General features: G+C 40.6%; 1 protein-coding gene across 4 annotated transcripts in view; it reads right to left on the minus strand.

The window, feature by feature from the left end:
- LOC128705960 (BET1 homolog) overlaps nucleotides 1-14,192 on the minus strand; it is a 233,503-nt gene that overhangs the window by 96,971 nt on the left and 122,340 nt on the right. For 3 of the 4 annotated variants that reach the window (XM_070091843.1, XM_070091838.1, XM_070091834.1), the window contains exon 3: nucleotides 8,862-8,918. The exons of the other annotated variant lie outside the window; for it this stretch is intronic. In XM_070091843.1, coding sequence (XP_069947944.1) covers nucleotides 8,862-8,918 — 57 coding nt within the window. The remainder of the gene's footprint in view (nucleotides 1-8,861; nucleotides 8,919-14,192) is intronic. 4 annotated transcript variants of the gene reach the window in all.

Consider the following 14,192-nt stretch of genomic DNA (forward strand, 5'->3'; position numbering starts at 1 on the left):
TGGTAGTAGTAGTAGTAGTAGTAGTAGTAGTACAAGAATTGTATATAATACCGACAGGATGAAATGACACATGCACAACACCCGGGCATCCCCACCGTAGACGTTTCGCCATCCAGCCAGCCACTGGATGGCGAAACGTCCACAACAAAGACAACCAGACGCCGCACATGTGTCTAATTTCATCAGTAGATGTAGTAGAAGAAGAAGAGGTAGTGGTAGTGGTAGTGGTAGAAGTGGGAAATAAGGAAGACGAGCCAGTCAAATACAAAGGAAGGGGAGCACTGCAAGAGAGCTAGAAACCCACAGAGGGAGAGCAAGCGCACCGAGGTGCGTGAAAGGGGAAGTGGTGAAATAAAATAAAGAAGGAACAGAAACATGAGACAGGAGAGAGAAAGACAACCCAGAGGAGAAAAGGAGAGAGGAAAGGGGAAGAGGAAGAAGAAAAAGAAGAAGAAGAAGAAAAAATGAGGATTCAGGTTAAGTCACGGGTGTTCTTTAGTTTGGAGCATTTTACAATGTAGTGGGAGAGGAAGGCATCTACAGAGACGAAGCCAGGGCTAAGGTTCATACAAGGAAAGTTGTGTATAAGAGAGGATTCAACTAAACGGCGACTGTTCGAGTTGGAAGTAGGGAAGACAGTTTTAGCAGAAGACCAGTCAATAGGATGGCTATGATCTCTGACGTGACAGAAAAGAGCATTGTTAGTGTCGGCAAGCCTAACACTATTTTTGTGCTCCCTAAGTCTGTCAGAAAGAGATCGACCAGTTTCTCCAAAGTATTGAAGAGGACAGGAGGAGCAAGAAATAGAGTAGACACCAGGAACATCTGTAGAGGGAGGAGAGGTATGAACGAGATTAGTGCGAAGAGTGTTAGTCTGGCGGAAGGTAAGCTTGATGTCTAAGGGACGGAGAGAATTGTTGAGATTAGAAAGACCGGAAATGTAGGGAAGGCAGAGGATAGAAGAGTTCCCATGAGTAGAGAGTTTGGGAGAGAAGAAATTGCGTTTAGCATGTGAGAGGGCAGAGTCTATGAAATGGGAAGGGTAGCCAAGACGGGAGAACGAATTATAAAGAGTGGAAATTTCTGCTGGAAGGAACTGAGGATCACAGATGCGGAGGGCACGGAGAAAGAGGGAGATAAGAACACTTTTCTTGACAGGGGAAGCATGATAGGAAAAGTAGTGAATGTACATGCCACTGTGCATAGGTTTACGGTAAACGGAAAAGGAAAAACCTGTATCTGAGCGGTGGACATGGACATCAAGGAAAGGAAGTAAGGAATTAGATTCCCATTCAGCTTTAAACTTAATGGAAGGGGCAAGATTGTTAAGAGCTTCAAGAAAAGGTTGGAAGAGACTGGAGTCATGAGGCCACAGAGCAAAGATGTCATCCACATAGCGGAGCCAGAGTGAAGGTTGCACATCGAGGGTAGGAAGAAGAACAGTCTCGAAGTATTCCATGTAAAGATTAGCAAGGACAGGAGAGAGAGGAGAGCCCATAGCGACACCGAAGGTTTGGGAATAATATTTCCCTTGGAAGGAAAAGGAGTTAGAGTCCACACAGAGGCGGATCAGATCAAGAAAGACATCAGTGGGGATAGGGAGATGAAGAAACCCTTCATGGGCCTTCTCTCTAAGGAAATCAAGGACATCATCAAGAGGGACATTGGTGAAGAGGGACTCAACGTCAAGACTAAGCATCTTACAGGTTGGGAGAGAGCGAACCCGTTCAATGAAGTCTTGAGAGTGACGGAGGTGGGCAGGCGAAAAAGTACCAAGAAAGGGAGTGAGGGTTTTGGCCAGCCAAGAAGCAAGAGAATAAGAGACAGAACCTCTAGAGGATATGATAGGACGAAGAGGAATATCAGGTTTATGAGTTTTGGGAAGGCCATAGAAATAGGGAAGAGAGGGACAGATGACACGAAACCGTTGAACAAGGTCAAAGTCAGGAGGACAGAGGTCGGAGAGAGTCCTTAGTTTTTTGTTGAAAGTTCTCTTGATGCGATCAAGAGGGTTGGAAACGAGAGGAGTGTAGGTGCGTGAGTCAGAGAGCAAGACATCAGCTTTACGGAGGTAATCCTCGCGATCAAGGATAACTACCGAATTACCTTTGTCAGAAGATAGTATGACAATGTTAGTGTTAGATTTAAGAGAAGAAAGGGCAAGTTGGTAACGGCGTTTACCGTAAACCTATGCACAGTGGCATGTACATTCACTACTTTTCCTATCATGCTTCCCCTGTCAAGAAAAGTGTTCTTATCTCCCTCTTTCTCCGTGCCCTCCGCATCTGTGATCCTCAGTTCCTTCCAGCAGAAATTTCCACTCTTTATAATTCGTTCTCCCGTCTTGGCTACCCTTCCCATTTCATAGACTCTGCCCTCTCACATGCTAAATGCAATTTCTTCTCTCCCAAACTCTCTACTCATGGGAACTCTTCTATCCTCTGCCTTCCCTACATTTCCGGTCTTTCTAATCTCAACAATTCTCTCCGTCCCTTAGACATCAAGCTTACCTTCCGCCAGACTAACACTCTTCGCACTAATCTCGTTCATACCTCTCCTCCCTCTACAGATGTTCCTGGTGTCTACTCTATTTCTTGCTCCTCCTGTCCTCTTCAATACTATGGAGAAACTGACCGATCTCTTTCTGACAGACTTAGGGAGCAAAAAAAAAAAAAAAAACAAAAAAAAAAAAAATAGTGTTAGGCTTGCCGACACTAACAATGCTCTTTTCTGTCACGTCAGAGATCATAGCCATCCTATTGACTGGTCTTCTGCTAAAACTGTCTTCCCTACTTCCAACTCGAACAGTCGCCGTTTAGTTGAATCCTCTCCTATACACAACTTTCCTTGTATGAATCTTAGCCCTGGCTTCGTCTCTGTAGATGCCTTCCTCTCCCACTACATTGTAAAATGCTCCAAACTAAAGAACACCCGTGACTTAACCTGAATCCTCATTTTTTCTTCTTCTTTTTCTTCTTCCTCTTCCCCTTTCCTCTCTCCTTTTCTCCTCTGGGTTGTCTTTCTCTCTCCTGTCTCGTGTTTCTGTTCCTTCTTTATTTTATTTCACCACTTCCCCTTTCATGCACCTCGGTGCGCTTGCTCTCCCTCTGTGGGTTTCTAGCTCTCTTGCAGTGCTCCCCTTCCTTTGTATTTGACTGGCTCGTCTTCCTTATTTCCCACTTCTACCACTACCACTACCTCTTCTTCTACTACATCTACTGATGAAATTAGACACATGTGCGGCGTCTGGTTGTCTTTGTTGTGGACGTTTCGCCATCCAGTGGCTGGCTGGATGGCGAAACGTCTACGGTGGGGATGCCCGGGTGTTGTGCATGTGTCATTTCATCCTGTCGGTATTATATACAATTCTTGTACTACTACTACTACTACTACTACTACCACTACTACTACCTCCACCTCTTCCTGCCTATATATAGCCGTCCTGCTCCACCTCTGTTAGTGTGACTTTGTCAATGGTCCAAGTCGGACCGAAACGTCGTCGTAAGCTTCTGTCTTTTATGTGCGGGTTATTTGTGTATCGTTCCAGTCACGGTATTGTGCCTTTTTGTTATTCAATAAAGGTGTCAGTTTGTGTGTATTAAAATTAACATTTCATGTGGTGAATTGTTTTTTTTTTTTTCATACTTCGTGGTGTCTTGCACAGATTAATTTGTTTTCCGTTATTTCTTATGGGGAAAATTAATTCACCTTACGATAATTTCAGCATACGATGAGCTTTCAGGAACGGATTAATATCGTATGGTGAGGGTCCACCGTAATTGTATTTCAATTAATTTAAATAAGGAAAATTGACTCCACAAACGAGCGAATCCAGATGCGAGCAAGGTCATCGAACGAATTAAACTCTTTAGTGGAGGCTCCACTGTATATAAAATAACAATAACATTACACTTACCTTTATTGAAGACTTCTGGGTGGATGGAAGATGGGAGAAGGGGAGAGGATGAAGGCACACTATTGTTTGGAAGGGGAATCCCCTTCCGTAAAGACTTCAGGTACCAAGTCCTTTTCTGGGGTTACTTCCCTTCTTTGTTTTTTAATACCACTGGGACCAGCTTGAGAGAGACTGGACCCCTGTCACACAAAATATCTGTCCAGAGAGCTCTGTTTCTGGCGTTTCTTTAAAACTTCCCTAAGATGGGACACAACATTGTCACTGTACATGTTGCCAACATGGCCTGCAACAGCTTTGTCAGGGTGAAGTTCATCCATAAATGTTTGCACCTTAGTCCACTTTACCTAAATGTCCTTAATCTTTGAAGAAGGCACCGTCCTCCATCTCCCTTCGTCCTCCTCTGAAGCAATTTCCTGAGCTGTGGTTTGTTGCTGTTGCAGATGAAGCTCTTGCAGCTCTGTAGTGGTTAGCTCTTCATTGTGGTCCTCCACCAGCTCTTCCACATCCTCAAAACTCACATCTAACCCCATGGAATTCCCCAATGCCATAATACTTTCCACAACTGCCATATGCTCCTCAGGGTCAGTCCCAAACCTTTCAAAATCCCTCTCTTGTACACATTCTGGCCACAATTTTCTCCAAGCAGAGTTCAAAGACACTTCCTCCCAAGCCTTACCCGATTGTAATGATACCAAAAGAACAAAATTTGATGGAAAACTGACAGAATTACGCTCTCGTGAAGTTAGCGACCTCAGCGATATTTACGAATCGGTGATTTTGGCCACTTTGAGCCCTATTTTCGACCAAACTCATAGCTATTTCTTTAGAACTCCATTTTGTTTATCGATTGAGTACAAGAAATTGCCCATTTACTGATTTCAACTACCCAATAATGTGGTCAGAAATTTGTAATTTGGCCAATTTCACAAAAATTAAAAAATATGACAATTTCAAAATAGGTTCAGAATGAACAATGCAGACATTCCTGGCCCTAAAATAACATTTTTCTATGTTCATCAATCACATCTCCAGGCCCCTCTGACATTACTCTTGCTTTCTATTTTGAATTTTTATTCAAACAAAAAATACAAGATGTACTGTTATGCAGACTACCGCAATATTGTAATAATTGTATAAATAATGTCAACCCATTCATGACTGTATATTAGAATGGCTACTTGGACATTTATTGGAAAATGACATCATTTGTTTACTTTTGAACATAGGCAAAAATCAAACATTTCCCCTAATTTGAGCTCCATTTCAAGGTTCTTTTCATAGTAAAACCAATCAAAATCACCTCTATTTCTATAATATGTTTTCCATTCTATGAAATGAGAACAAGAAAATGAGAATACAACCATAAATACTATACGAAAATAGACCACAAATTCGGCATTTTAATTAAAAAAAAAAAAAAGGTCGGAGTTTTTTTTTCTCATTATGCACTGCGTGCTGCACAATCTTTTTCATATGGTGCACACTGACCACACAGACCCATTCTCTCACCTGTGGGCCTACCAGCTTTCTCCTGCTTGATTTCAAGCCACTAGAATTTATGACTACAGTGGACCCCCGGTTCGCGAAGTCATCGGTAACCGATAAATCCGGTATTCGAAGCATTATATCGCAAAAAATTTGCCTCGGTTCCCATTACAAAACCCGGTACGCGATACAATTCGTACGAGACGTGTCCACATGTGGCCTGAACTGCCCCGTGTGTGCCAGTGTTTACAAGCCCGCCAGTGTGCGTGCATCTAAGGATACATTCGGCACAATCCATATTATAACTGTTTTTGGTGCTTGTTTCTGCAAAATAAGTCACCATGGGCCCCAAGAAAGCTTCTAGTGCCAACCCATCGAGACCAAGGGTGCTAATGACTATTGAAATGAAGAAAGAGATAATTGCAAAGTATACAAGTGGAGTGCGTGTGTCGGACCTGGCCAAGTTGTATAGTAAATCCCAATCAACCATCTCTACTATAGTGACCAGGAAAACGGCAATCAAGGAAGCTGTTCCTGCAAAAGGTGCAACTGTGATTACAAAACAGTGATCGCAAGTGTTAGAAAATGTTGAGAGACTGTTATTGGTGGGGATAAATGAAAAACAGATAGTTGGAGATAGCATCTCTCAAGCGATCATAAGTGAAAAGGCTAGGCAGTTGCATGAGGATTTAATTAGAAAAATGCCTGCAACTAGTGGCGATGTGAGTGAATTTAAGGCCAGCAAAGGTTGGCTTGAAAGATTTAAGAATTGTAGTGGCATACATAGTGTGATTAGGGATGGTGAGGCTACCAGTTCAGACCAAAAAGCAGCTGAAAAATATGTGCATGAACTCAAGGAGTACATAGAGGCTGAAGGACTGAAACCTGAACAAGTGTTTAATTGTGATGAAACAGGCCTGTTTTGGAAGAAATTGCCATGCAGGATTTACATTACTCAGGAGGGAAAGGCACTCCCAGGACATAAGCCTATGAAAGACAGGTTTACTCTGTTGATGTGTGCCAGTGCTAGTGGTGATTGCAAAGTGAAACCTTTATTGGTGTATCACTCTGAAACTCCCAGAGCATTCAGGCAAAAGAATATCCTCAAGGCTAATTTGTGTGTGCTGTGGAGGGCAAACACTAAGGCATGGGTCACTAGGGACTTTTTCTATGACTGGTTACACCATGCATTTGCCCCCACTGTGAAAAATTACCTAATTGAAAAGAAATTAGACCTTAAGTGCCTCCTGGTGTTAGACAATGCCCCTGGTCATCCTACAGACTTGGCAGAGTGACTGTGGGGACATGAGCTTCATTAAGGTCAAGTTTTTGCCTCCTAATACCACTCCTCTCCTGCAGCCCATGGACCAGCAGGTCATTTCCAACTTCAAGAAACTGAATACAAAAGTTATGTTTGAAAGGTGCTTTGAAGTGACCACAGACACTCTATTGACTCGAAAGGAGTTCTGGAAGGATCACTTTAATATCCTCAATTGTGTAAACCTTATAGGTAAGGCTTGGGAGGGAGTGACTAAGAGGACCTCGAACTCTGCTTGGAAGAAACTGTGGCCAGAATGTGTAGACAAAAGGGATTTTGAAGGGTTTGAGGCTAATCCTGGGAATCCTATGCCAGTTGAGGAATCCATTGTGGCATTGGGAAAGTCCTTGGGGTTGGAGGTTAGTGGGGAGGATGTGGAAGAGTTGGTGGAGGAGGACAATGACAAACTAACCACTGATGAGCTGCTAGATCACCTTCAACAGCAAGAGGCCAGACCTGAGGAAACTGCTTCGGAGGAGGGGATAGAGAAATTGACGAAGTTGCCTACTTCAAAGATTAAGGAAATGTGTGCAAAGTGGCTTGAAGTGCAAACCTTTTTTGATGAAAATCCCCCTGACACAGCTACTGCAAGCCGTGTTGGCAACCTGTACACTGACATGTTGTGAACCACTTTAGGAAAGTCATAAAGGAACGAGAGGTACAGGCCTCTATGGACAGATATGTTGTGCGGCAGAAGTCCAGTGACTCTCAAGCTGGTCCTAGTGGCATTAAAAGAAGAAGGGAAGTAACCCCAGAAAAGGACTTGCTACCTCAAGTCCTAATGGAGGGGGATTCCCTTTCTAAACATTAAAAACTTCGACACTCTCCCCTCCTCCCATCCCATCAATCATCACCAGATCTTCATTAAAGGTAAGTGTCAATTATTCTATTGTGATTATTCTATTGTTATTATTGTTACTGTAATTATTCTATTGCATTAAACTTAATATTTCATGTGGTAAAAGTTTTTTTTTCATACTTTTGGGTGTCTTGCACGGATTAATTTGATTTCCATTATTTCTTATGGGGAAAATTGATTTGCTTTCCGATAATTTTGCTTTACAATGAGCTCTCAGGAACGGATTAATAACGTGAACCGGGGGTCCACTGTATATATACATAAAAAACGGTGGCTCGTAAGACGTATACACACAACCAAAACAGTCAAAGGGTTAAGTGAGCAATATAGCTAAGCCTATAAAATGCATATACAGTACACACATTACTTACCATAAAATATTTTCATCCTTAGCTTATACTGAGTGACAAATATATTTATTGTAAGAGGTCTGAATAAATGAAGAACTGAAAACTGCTAAATGAGAGAAACACTGTAAAGTGAAGTGCTGCAAAGCAGGGTCTGCCTGTATAATACTGCCAAGAGTACAGATGTTGTTATGACTAACAGGAAGGAGCAAGTGGTCTGTAATGGCAACTGTGGTGGATAGAAACTGCTTAGCTGTGATAGTAACAATAATGAACTATTCTGCAACATAATTTTTCCAAATTGACTGACCCAGAAAATTTTGTTTGGCATTTCCAAAGTTCATTTAGGAGGTCCATTATATGAAGGGTTTACTGTACTTCATTTGATCAAACTACAGTGTGGGATATACTGTATCCTGCCCTATGTGTACTTCTGAAAGTGTGCTAGCTCTACCTATGAAGGAAGCTGAAGGCTCCCAATTTATGCAATTACTTTCAGTAATTTCTAGTAAGGTATGGATTTCATTTTTGTAGTGATTATTTTCCAATTGTCTAATACTTTTTCCTCACTTCCCGACTTGTCATGTGCATTAAGGCTATATTTAACATATTTTTCTTTCTGGATGCAAGAGGAAATGACTGTATTCCTTTAAATGTTTCAAGTGATAGTGAAAGATTTTTAGTTATGGAAATGGCATGAGAAAAAATGCATGACTATAATCATGAATTGCAATTCTCTTACAAGACAGTTTCAGAGGTAACAAGAAGGCATGAACACAGTAACAGCATTTACAAATTTACCTAAAAATCAGCCTAATTACTTCTTGAACATTCTATACACAATATCCTAATAAAAAATAATAATTATACTACTACTGATAATCTAGTCACAATTTCCATGTGAAAAATAAAATACTAAATTCTCATGATACCTACCATATTGTTTAACATCTTATTTTGGCTTCGTACTTCAGTTCCTATGTCAATTGTCAACTGCAAAGAGAAACATATTTCTATTCAGATATATTCATTTCACCATTCTTTAAATATAAAGTACAGTTAAACTTGGAGTGTCAGCAGAAAGAAGCTCAGGTAAGCAAATGCACTGTTAACTTTTTAATAAAGATACAGTGCAATTATTAAAAAAATATTAGTTTCAGTATATTCAATTAATGAATAAAAGAGTACATAACATAAAAAATATTGAACTTAACAAATATTTTAACCCTTTCACTGTCGGTCCCATAATACTACGACTTGCAAGCCAGTGTTGGTCCCATAATATCAAGCCAAAATTCTAGCAGCTTCCAATCTTGTGGGAGAAAGCTGGTAGGCCTACATATGAGAGAATGGGTCCGAGTGGTCAGCGTGTGCAGTATAAAAAAAAAAAATTCTGCAGCACGCAGTGCATAAAAAAAAAAAAAAAAACCTCTGTTTCTGGTTCAAAACAGCGATTTTGCGGTGTATTTTCATATGGTATTTATGGTTGCATTCTCATTTTCTTGGTCTTATTTGATAGAATGGAAGATATATTACAGAAAAAGAGAGGATTTTCAATGGTTTACAGACTAAAAGTAGCTTGAAATTGAGCTCAAATTAGCAGAAATGTTTGATTTTTGCCGATGTTCAGGAGTAAATAAATCACGTCATGTGATTTATTTACTCCTGAACTGGTGGGTCAAATATGCTTTCACAAATGTGCTGACATTATTTATACCATTTTTACAATAATGCAGTAGTCTGCATAACAGTAAATCTGTTTTTTGTATGAATAAAAATTCAAAATGGACAGCAAGTGTAATATAAGAGGGGCCTAGAGACATGACTAATGAACAGAGAAAATTTTATTTTAGTGCTAGGAATGTTTGCACTGTTAATTATAGACCCTATTTTGAAACTGGTCGTCCTTGAACCTTGAATTGTGTATGAAATTGGCCAAATTACCAATTTCTGATCATTTTATTGGGTAGCTGAAATCGGTAAATGGACAGTTTCTTGTACTCAATCGACAGAACAAAAGGAGTTCTAGCAAACTAGCTATGAGTTTGGTCAACTGGAGCATTACAAATGGCTGAAAATAGGGCTCAAAGTGGGAGAAATAGTCAATGTGTAAATATCGCCGAGACCGCTAACTTTGTAAGAATGTAATTCCATAGGTTTTCCATCAAATTTTGTACTTTTGGTTTTATTACCGTCAGGAAAAGATTCTCTATCATTTCATAAGAAAAAATAATTTTTTTTTTTTTTTAAATTCTTCAACCCTGAGAGTAAATTTGTGAGCAGGGGTCTCGACAGCGAAAGGGTTAAGGGTTTTGAAAAAAGGATCAGTAACTTTCCTGTAAAACTCTGACTTCTTTTGAAGGTTTAGCAGTACAGTAGGGCCCCACTTATACGGCAGGTTAGGTTCCAGGCTACCGCCGTAAAGCGGAACATCCTTTTTTTCCACTTATAAATGCATACAAACACAAGATAACAAGTTTACACTAACATATATTAAGTTAGCAATAGAACCAGGCATCAAAAAACAATAAAAAAGTACAATACACACACAGTGCACTCATTACTTACCTTAAAATATTTATAGTCTTAATCTAGGGTGAGACAAGTAGTATTTATTGTAAGAAATCAAGTGTGGTATGTATGGTAGTTAGCCGGGCTACCATACCAGGCCAACCCACCCACACATATATTCTATGATATTTAAGCATCCCAGAGCGATAAAATGTATATACAGTTCACTCATTACTTACCTTAAAATATTTGTAGTCTTAATGTAGGGTCAGGAGTAAGTAAATGAGATAAAACGAATAAATTAGAGAGAAAGAATGAGTGCTTGAGAGAGGACAGGCGCAGAGTTATGTAAACAAACCAGGCGAAGGTAAGTTTTGTAAACAAACAAAGTGTACATGTCTGGTTTGTATACAAGTTACATTGTGTACAAGTTGTCTCTACATTGATACGGCAGAATAAATAAAGAAGAACACTCCCATTCTCATGTAACATCATTTTGAGAAGAAATGACGCTCTGAGTGAAGGCAATGGAAATAAGTCACTCTGACTTTTTGGGTTATCCTAGGTTCTCTACACATATGTTGTTATGTATGATAATCTATGTAACTGTATTTGTGCATACCTGAATAAACTTACATACGAAAGGAATAATTTTCTACAGTTACCCCCAGTAACACATTTTCTCTTATGTTAGATTAGAGAAAATGTTATTCTTGTCGTCACTTGTACAAGTTATCTGGCTACCACATCTCATATTTATGTTTGTTTATTCTATTGTGGGGTGTATTTATCATCTTTTTATGTTATGTATCGTGTTTATTATACAGTGGACCCCCGGTTAACGAACTTTTTTCATTCCAGTAGTATGTTCAGGTGCCAGTACTGACTGAATTTTTTCCCAAAGGAATATTGTGAAGTAGATTAGTCCATTTCAGACCCCCAAACATACACGTACAAACGCACTTACATAAATACACTTACATAATTGGTCGCATTTGGAGGTGATCGTTAAGCGGGGGTCCACTGTATAATTTTGAAAAAAATATCATGGATGGATTAATGAAAATGTGTATATTAACGTAATATACGACATTTAATGAGACTCGGTGATTATTATTATTATTTCTAATATGGCGTCACTTGTGCAAGTCGTCTACCACATCTCACATTTATGTTTATTTATTCTACTGTGGGGTGTATTTATCTTATTTATATGTTATGCATCGTGTTTATTATATAATTTTGAAAAAATATCATAGATGGATTAATGAAAATGTGTATATTAACATAATACACGACATTTAAATGAGACTCGATGATTATCATCATCATTAATAATATGACGTCTGGAGACATAAGACACTCTTACTGATTTTAATGTGTACCTGCACGCCAGCACAGTGTGTAAGTTTATTTAGGTACAGGTATACATAAGTATAATTATCAGAGTATATATAAAATATGAAAACTTTTAAAAACACTTGAAATTTTGGAGTTTCCAGACAAAATGGAAAGACTTAGTGCTTACAGATTTCACAGAGAATGTAAACAAACCGGGAGGGGCACGGTGACCGTATTAAAAAGTCAGGTGGGGGGAGCCGTATATCGAGTTTTGGTCATAATGTCATAATTTGAAATGACTGTATTAGCGGAATGCCGTAAAGTGAAACGCCGTAAAGCAGGGCCCTACTGTAATTATTTTACAACTGACAGAGGGGTTAACTGAACCTATTACAGGTCCACCATCACAAATCCGACATCATTGGGACCTGTAGCGCGTCGGATTACTGAGTTTGCCGGATTACAGAGTGGTTAGGTTAGAATACACTTAATAAAGTTAGCCAACTTTACTTAAACAAGAAAGTTCATTGAACACCTTTGAGCTCAATTTCAAGGTATACCTGGAGTCTACCTGGAGAGAGCTTCGGGGGTCAACGCCCCCGCGGCCCGGTCCGCGACCAGGCCTCCTGGTGGATCAGCCCCTGATCAACCAGGCTGTTGCTGCTGGCTGCACGCAAACCAACGTACGAGCCACAGCCCGGCTGATCAGGAACTGACTTTAGGTACTTGTCCAGTGCCAGCTTGAAGACTGCCAGGGGTCTGTTGGTAATCCCCCTTATGTGTGCTGGGAGGCAGTTGAACAGTCTCGGGCCCCTGACACTTATTGTATGGTCTCTTAACGTGCTAGTGACACCCCTGCTTTTCATTGGGGGGATGGTGCATCGTCTGCCAAGTCTTTTGCTTTCGTAGTGAGTGATTTTCGTGTGCAAGTTCGGTACTAGTCCCTCTAGGATTTTCCAGGTGTACATAATCATGTATCTCTCCCTCCTGCATTCCAGGGAATACAGGTTTAGAAACCTCAAGCGCTCCCAGTAATTGAGGTGTTTTATCTCCGTTATGCGCGCCGTGAAAGTTCTCTGTACATTTTCTAGGTCGGCAATTTCACCTGCCTTGAAAGGTGCTGTTAGAGTGCAGCAATATTCCAGCCTAGATAGAACAAGTGACCTGAAGAGTGTCATCATGGGCTTGGCCTCCCTAGTTTTGAGGGTTCTCATTATCCATCCTGTCATTTTTCTAGCAGATGCGATTGATACAATGTTATGGTCCTTGAAGGTGAGATCCTCCGACATGATCACTCCCAGGTCTTTGACATTGGTGTTTCGCTCTATTTTGTGGCCAGAATTTGTTTTGTACTCTGATGAAGATTTAATTTCCTCATGTTTACCATATCTGAGTAATTGAAATTTCTCATCGTTGAACTTCATATTGTTTTCCGCAGCCCACTGAAAGATTTGGTTGATGTCCGCCTGGAGCCTTGCAGTGTCTGCAATGGAAGACACTGTCATGCAGATTCGGGTGTCATCTGCAAAGGAAGACACGGTGCTGTGGCTGACATCCTTGTCTATGTCGGATATGAGGATGAGGAACCAGATGGGAGCTAGTACTGTGCCTTGTGGAACAGAGCTTTTCACCGTAGCTGCCTCGGACTTTACTCTGTTGACGACTACTCTCTGTGTTCTGTTAGTGAGGAAATTATAGATCCATCGACCGACTTTTCCTGTTATTCCTTTAGCACGCATTTTGTACGCTATTACACCATGGTCACACTTGTCGAAGGCTTTTGTAAAGTCTGTATATATTACATCTGCATTCTTTTTGTCTTCTAGTGCATTTAGGACCTTGTCGTAGTGATCCAGTAGCTGAGACAGACAGGAGCGACCTGTTCTAAACCCATGTTGCCCTGGGTTGTGTAACTGATTGGTTTCTAGATGGGTGGTGATCTTGCTTCTTAGGACCCTTTCAAAGATTTTTATGATATGGGATGTTAGTGCTATTGGTCTGTAGTTCTTTGCTGTTGCTTTACTGCCCCCTTTGTGGAGTGGGGCTATGTCTGTTGTTTTTAGTAACTGAGGGACGACCCCTGTGTCCATGCTCCCTCTCCATAGGATGGAAAAGGCTCGTGATAGGGGCTTCTTGCAGTTCTTGATGAACACAGAGTTCCATGAGTCTGGCCCTGGGGCAGAGTGCATGGGCATGTCATTTATCGCCTGTTCGAAGTCATTTGGCGTCAGGATAACATCGGATAGGCTTGTGTTAATCAAATTTTGTGGCGCTCTCATAAAAAATTCATTTTGATCTTCGACTCTCAGTCTGGTTAGCGGCTTGCTAAAAACTGAGTCATATTGGGACTTGAGTAGCTCACTCATTTCCTTGCTGTCATCTGCGTAGGACCCATCTTGTTTAAGTAGGGGCCCA

The sequence above is a fragment of the Cherax quadricarinatus genome, chromosome 3 (genome assembly GCF_038502225.1).
Source record: "Cherax quadricarinatus isolate ZL_2023a chromosome 3, ASM3850222v1, whole genome shotgun sequence".
Lineage (NCBI taxonomy): Eukaryota > Metazoa > Arthropoda > Malacostraca > Decapoda > Parastacidae > Cherax > Cherax quadricarinatus.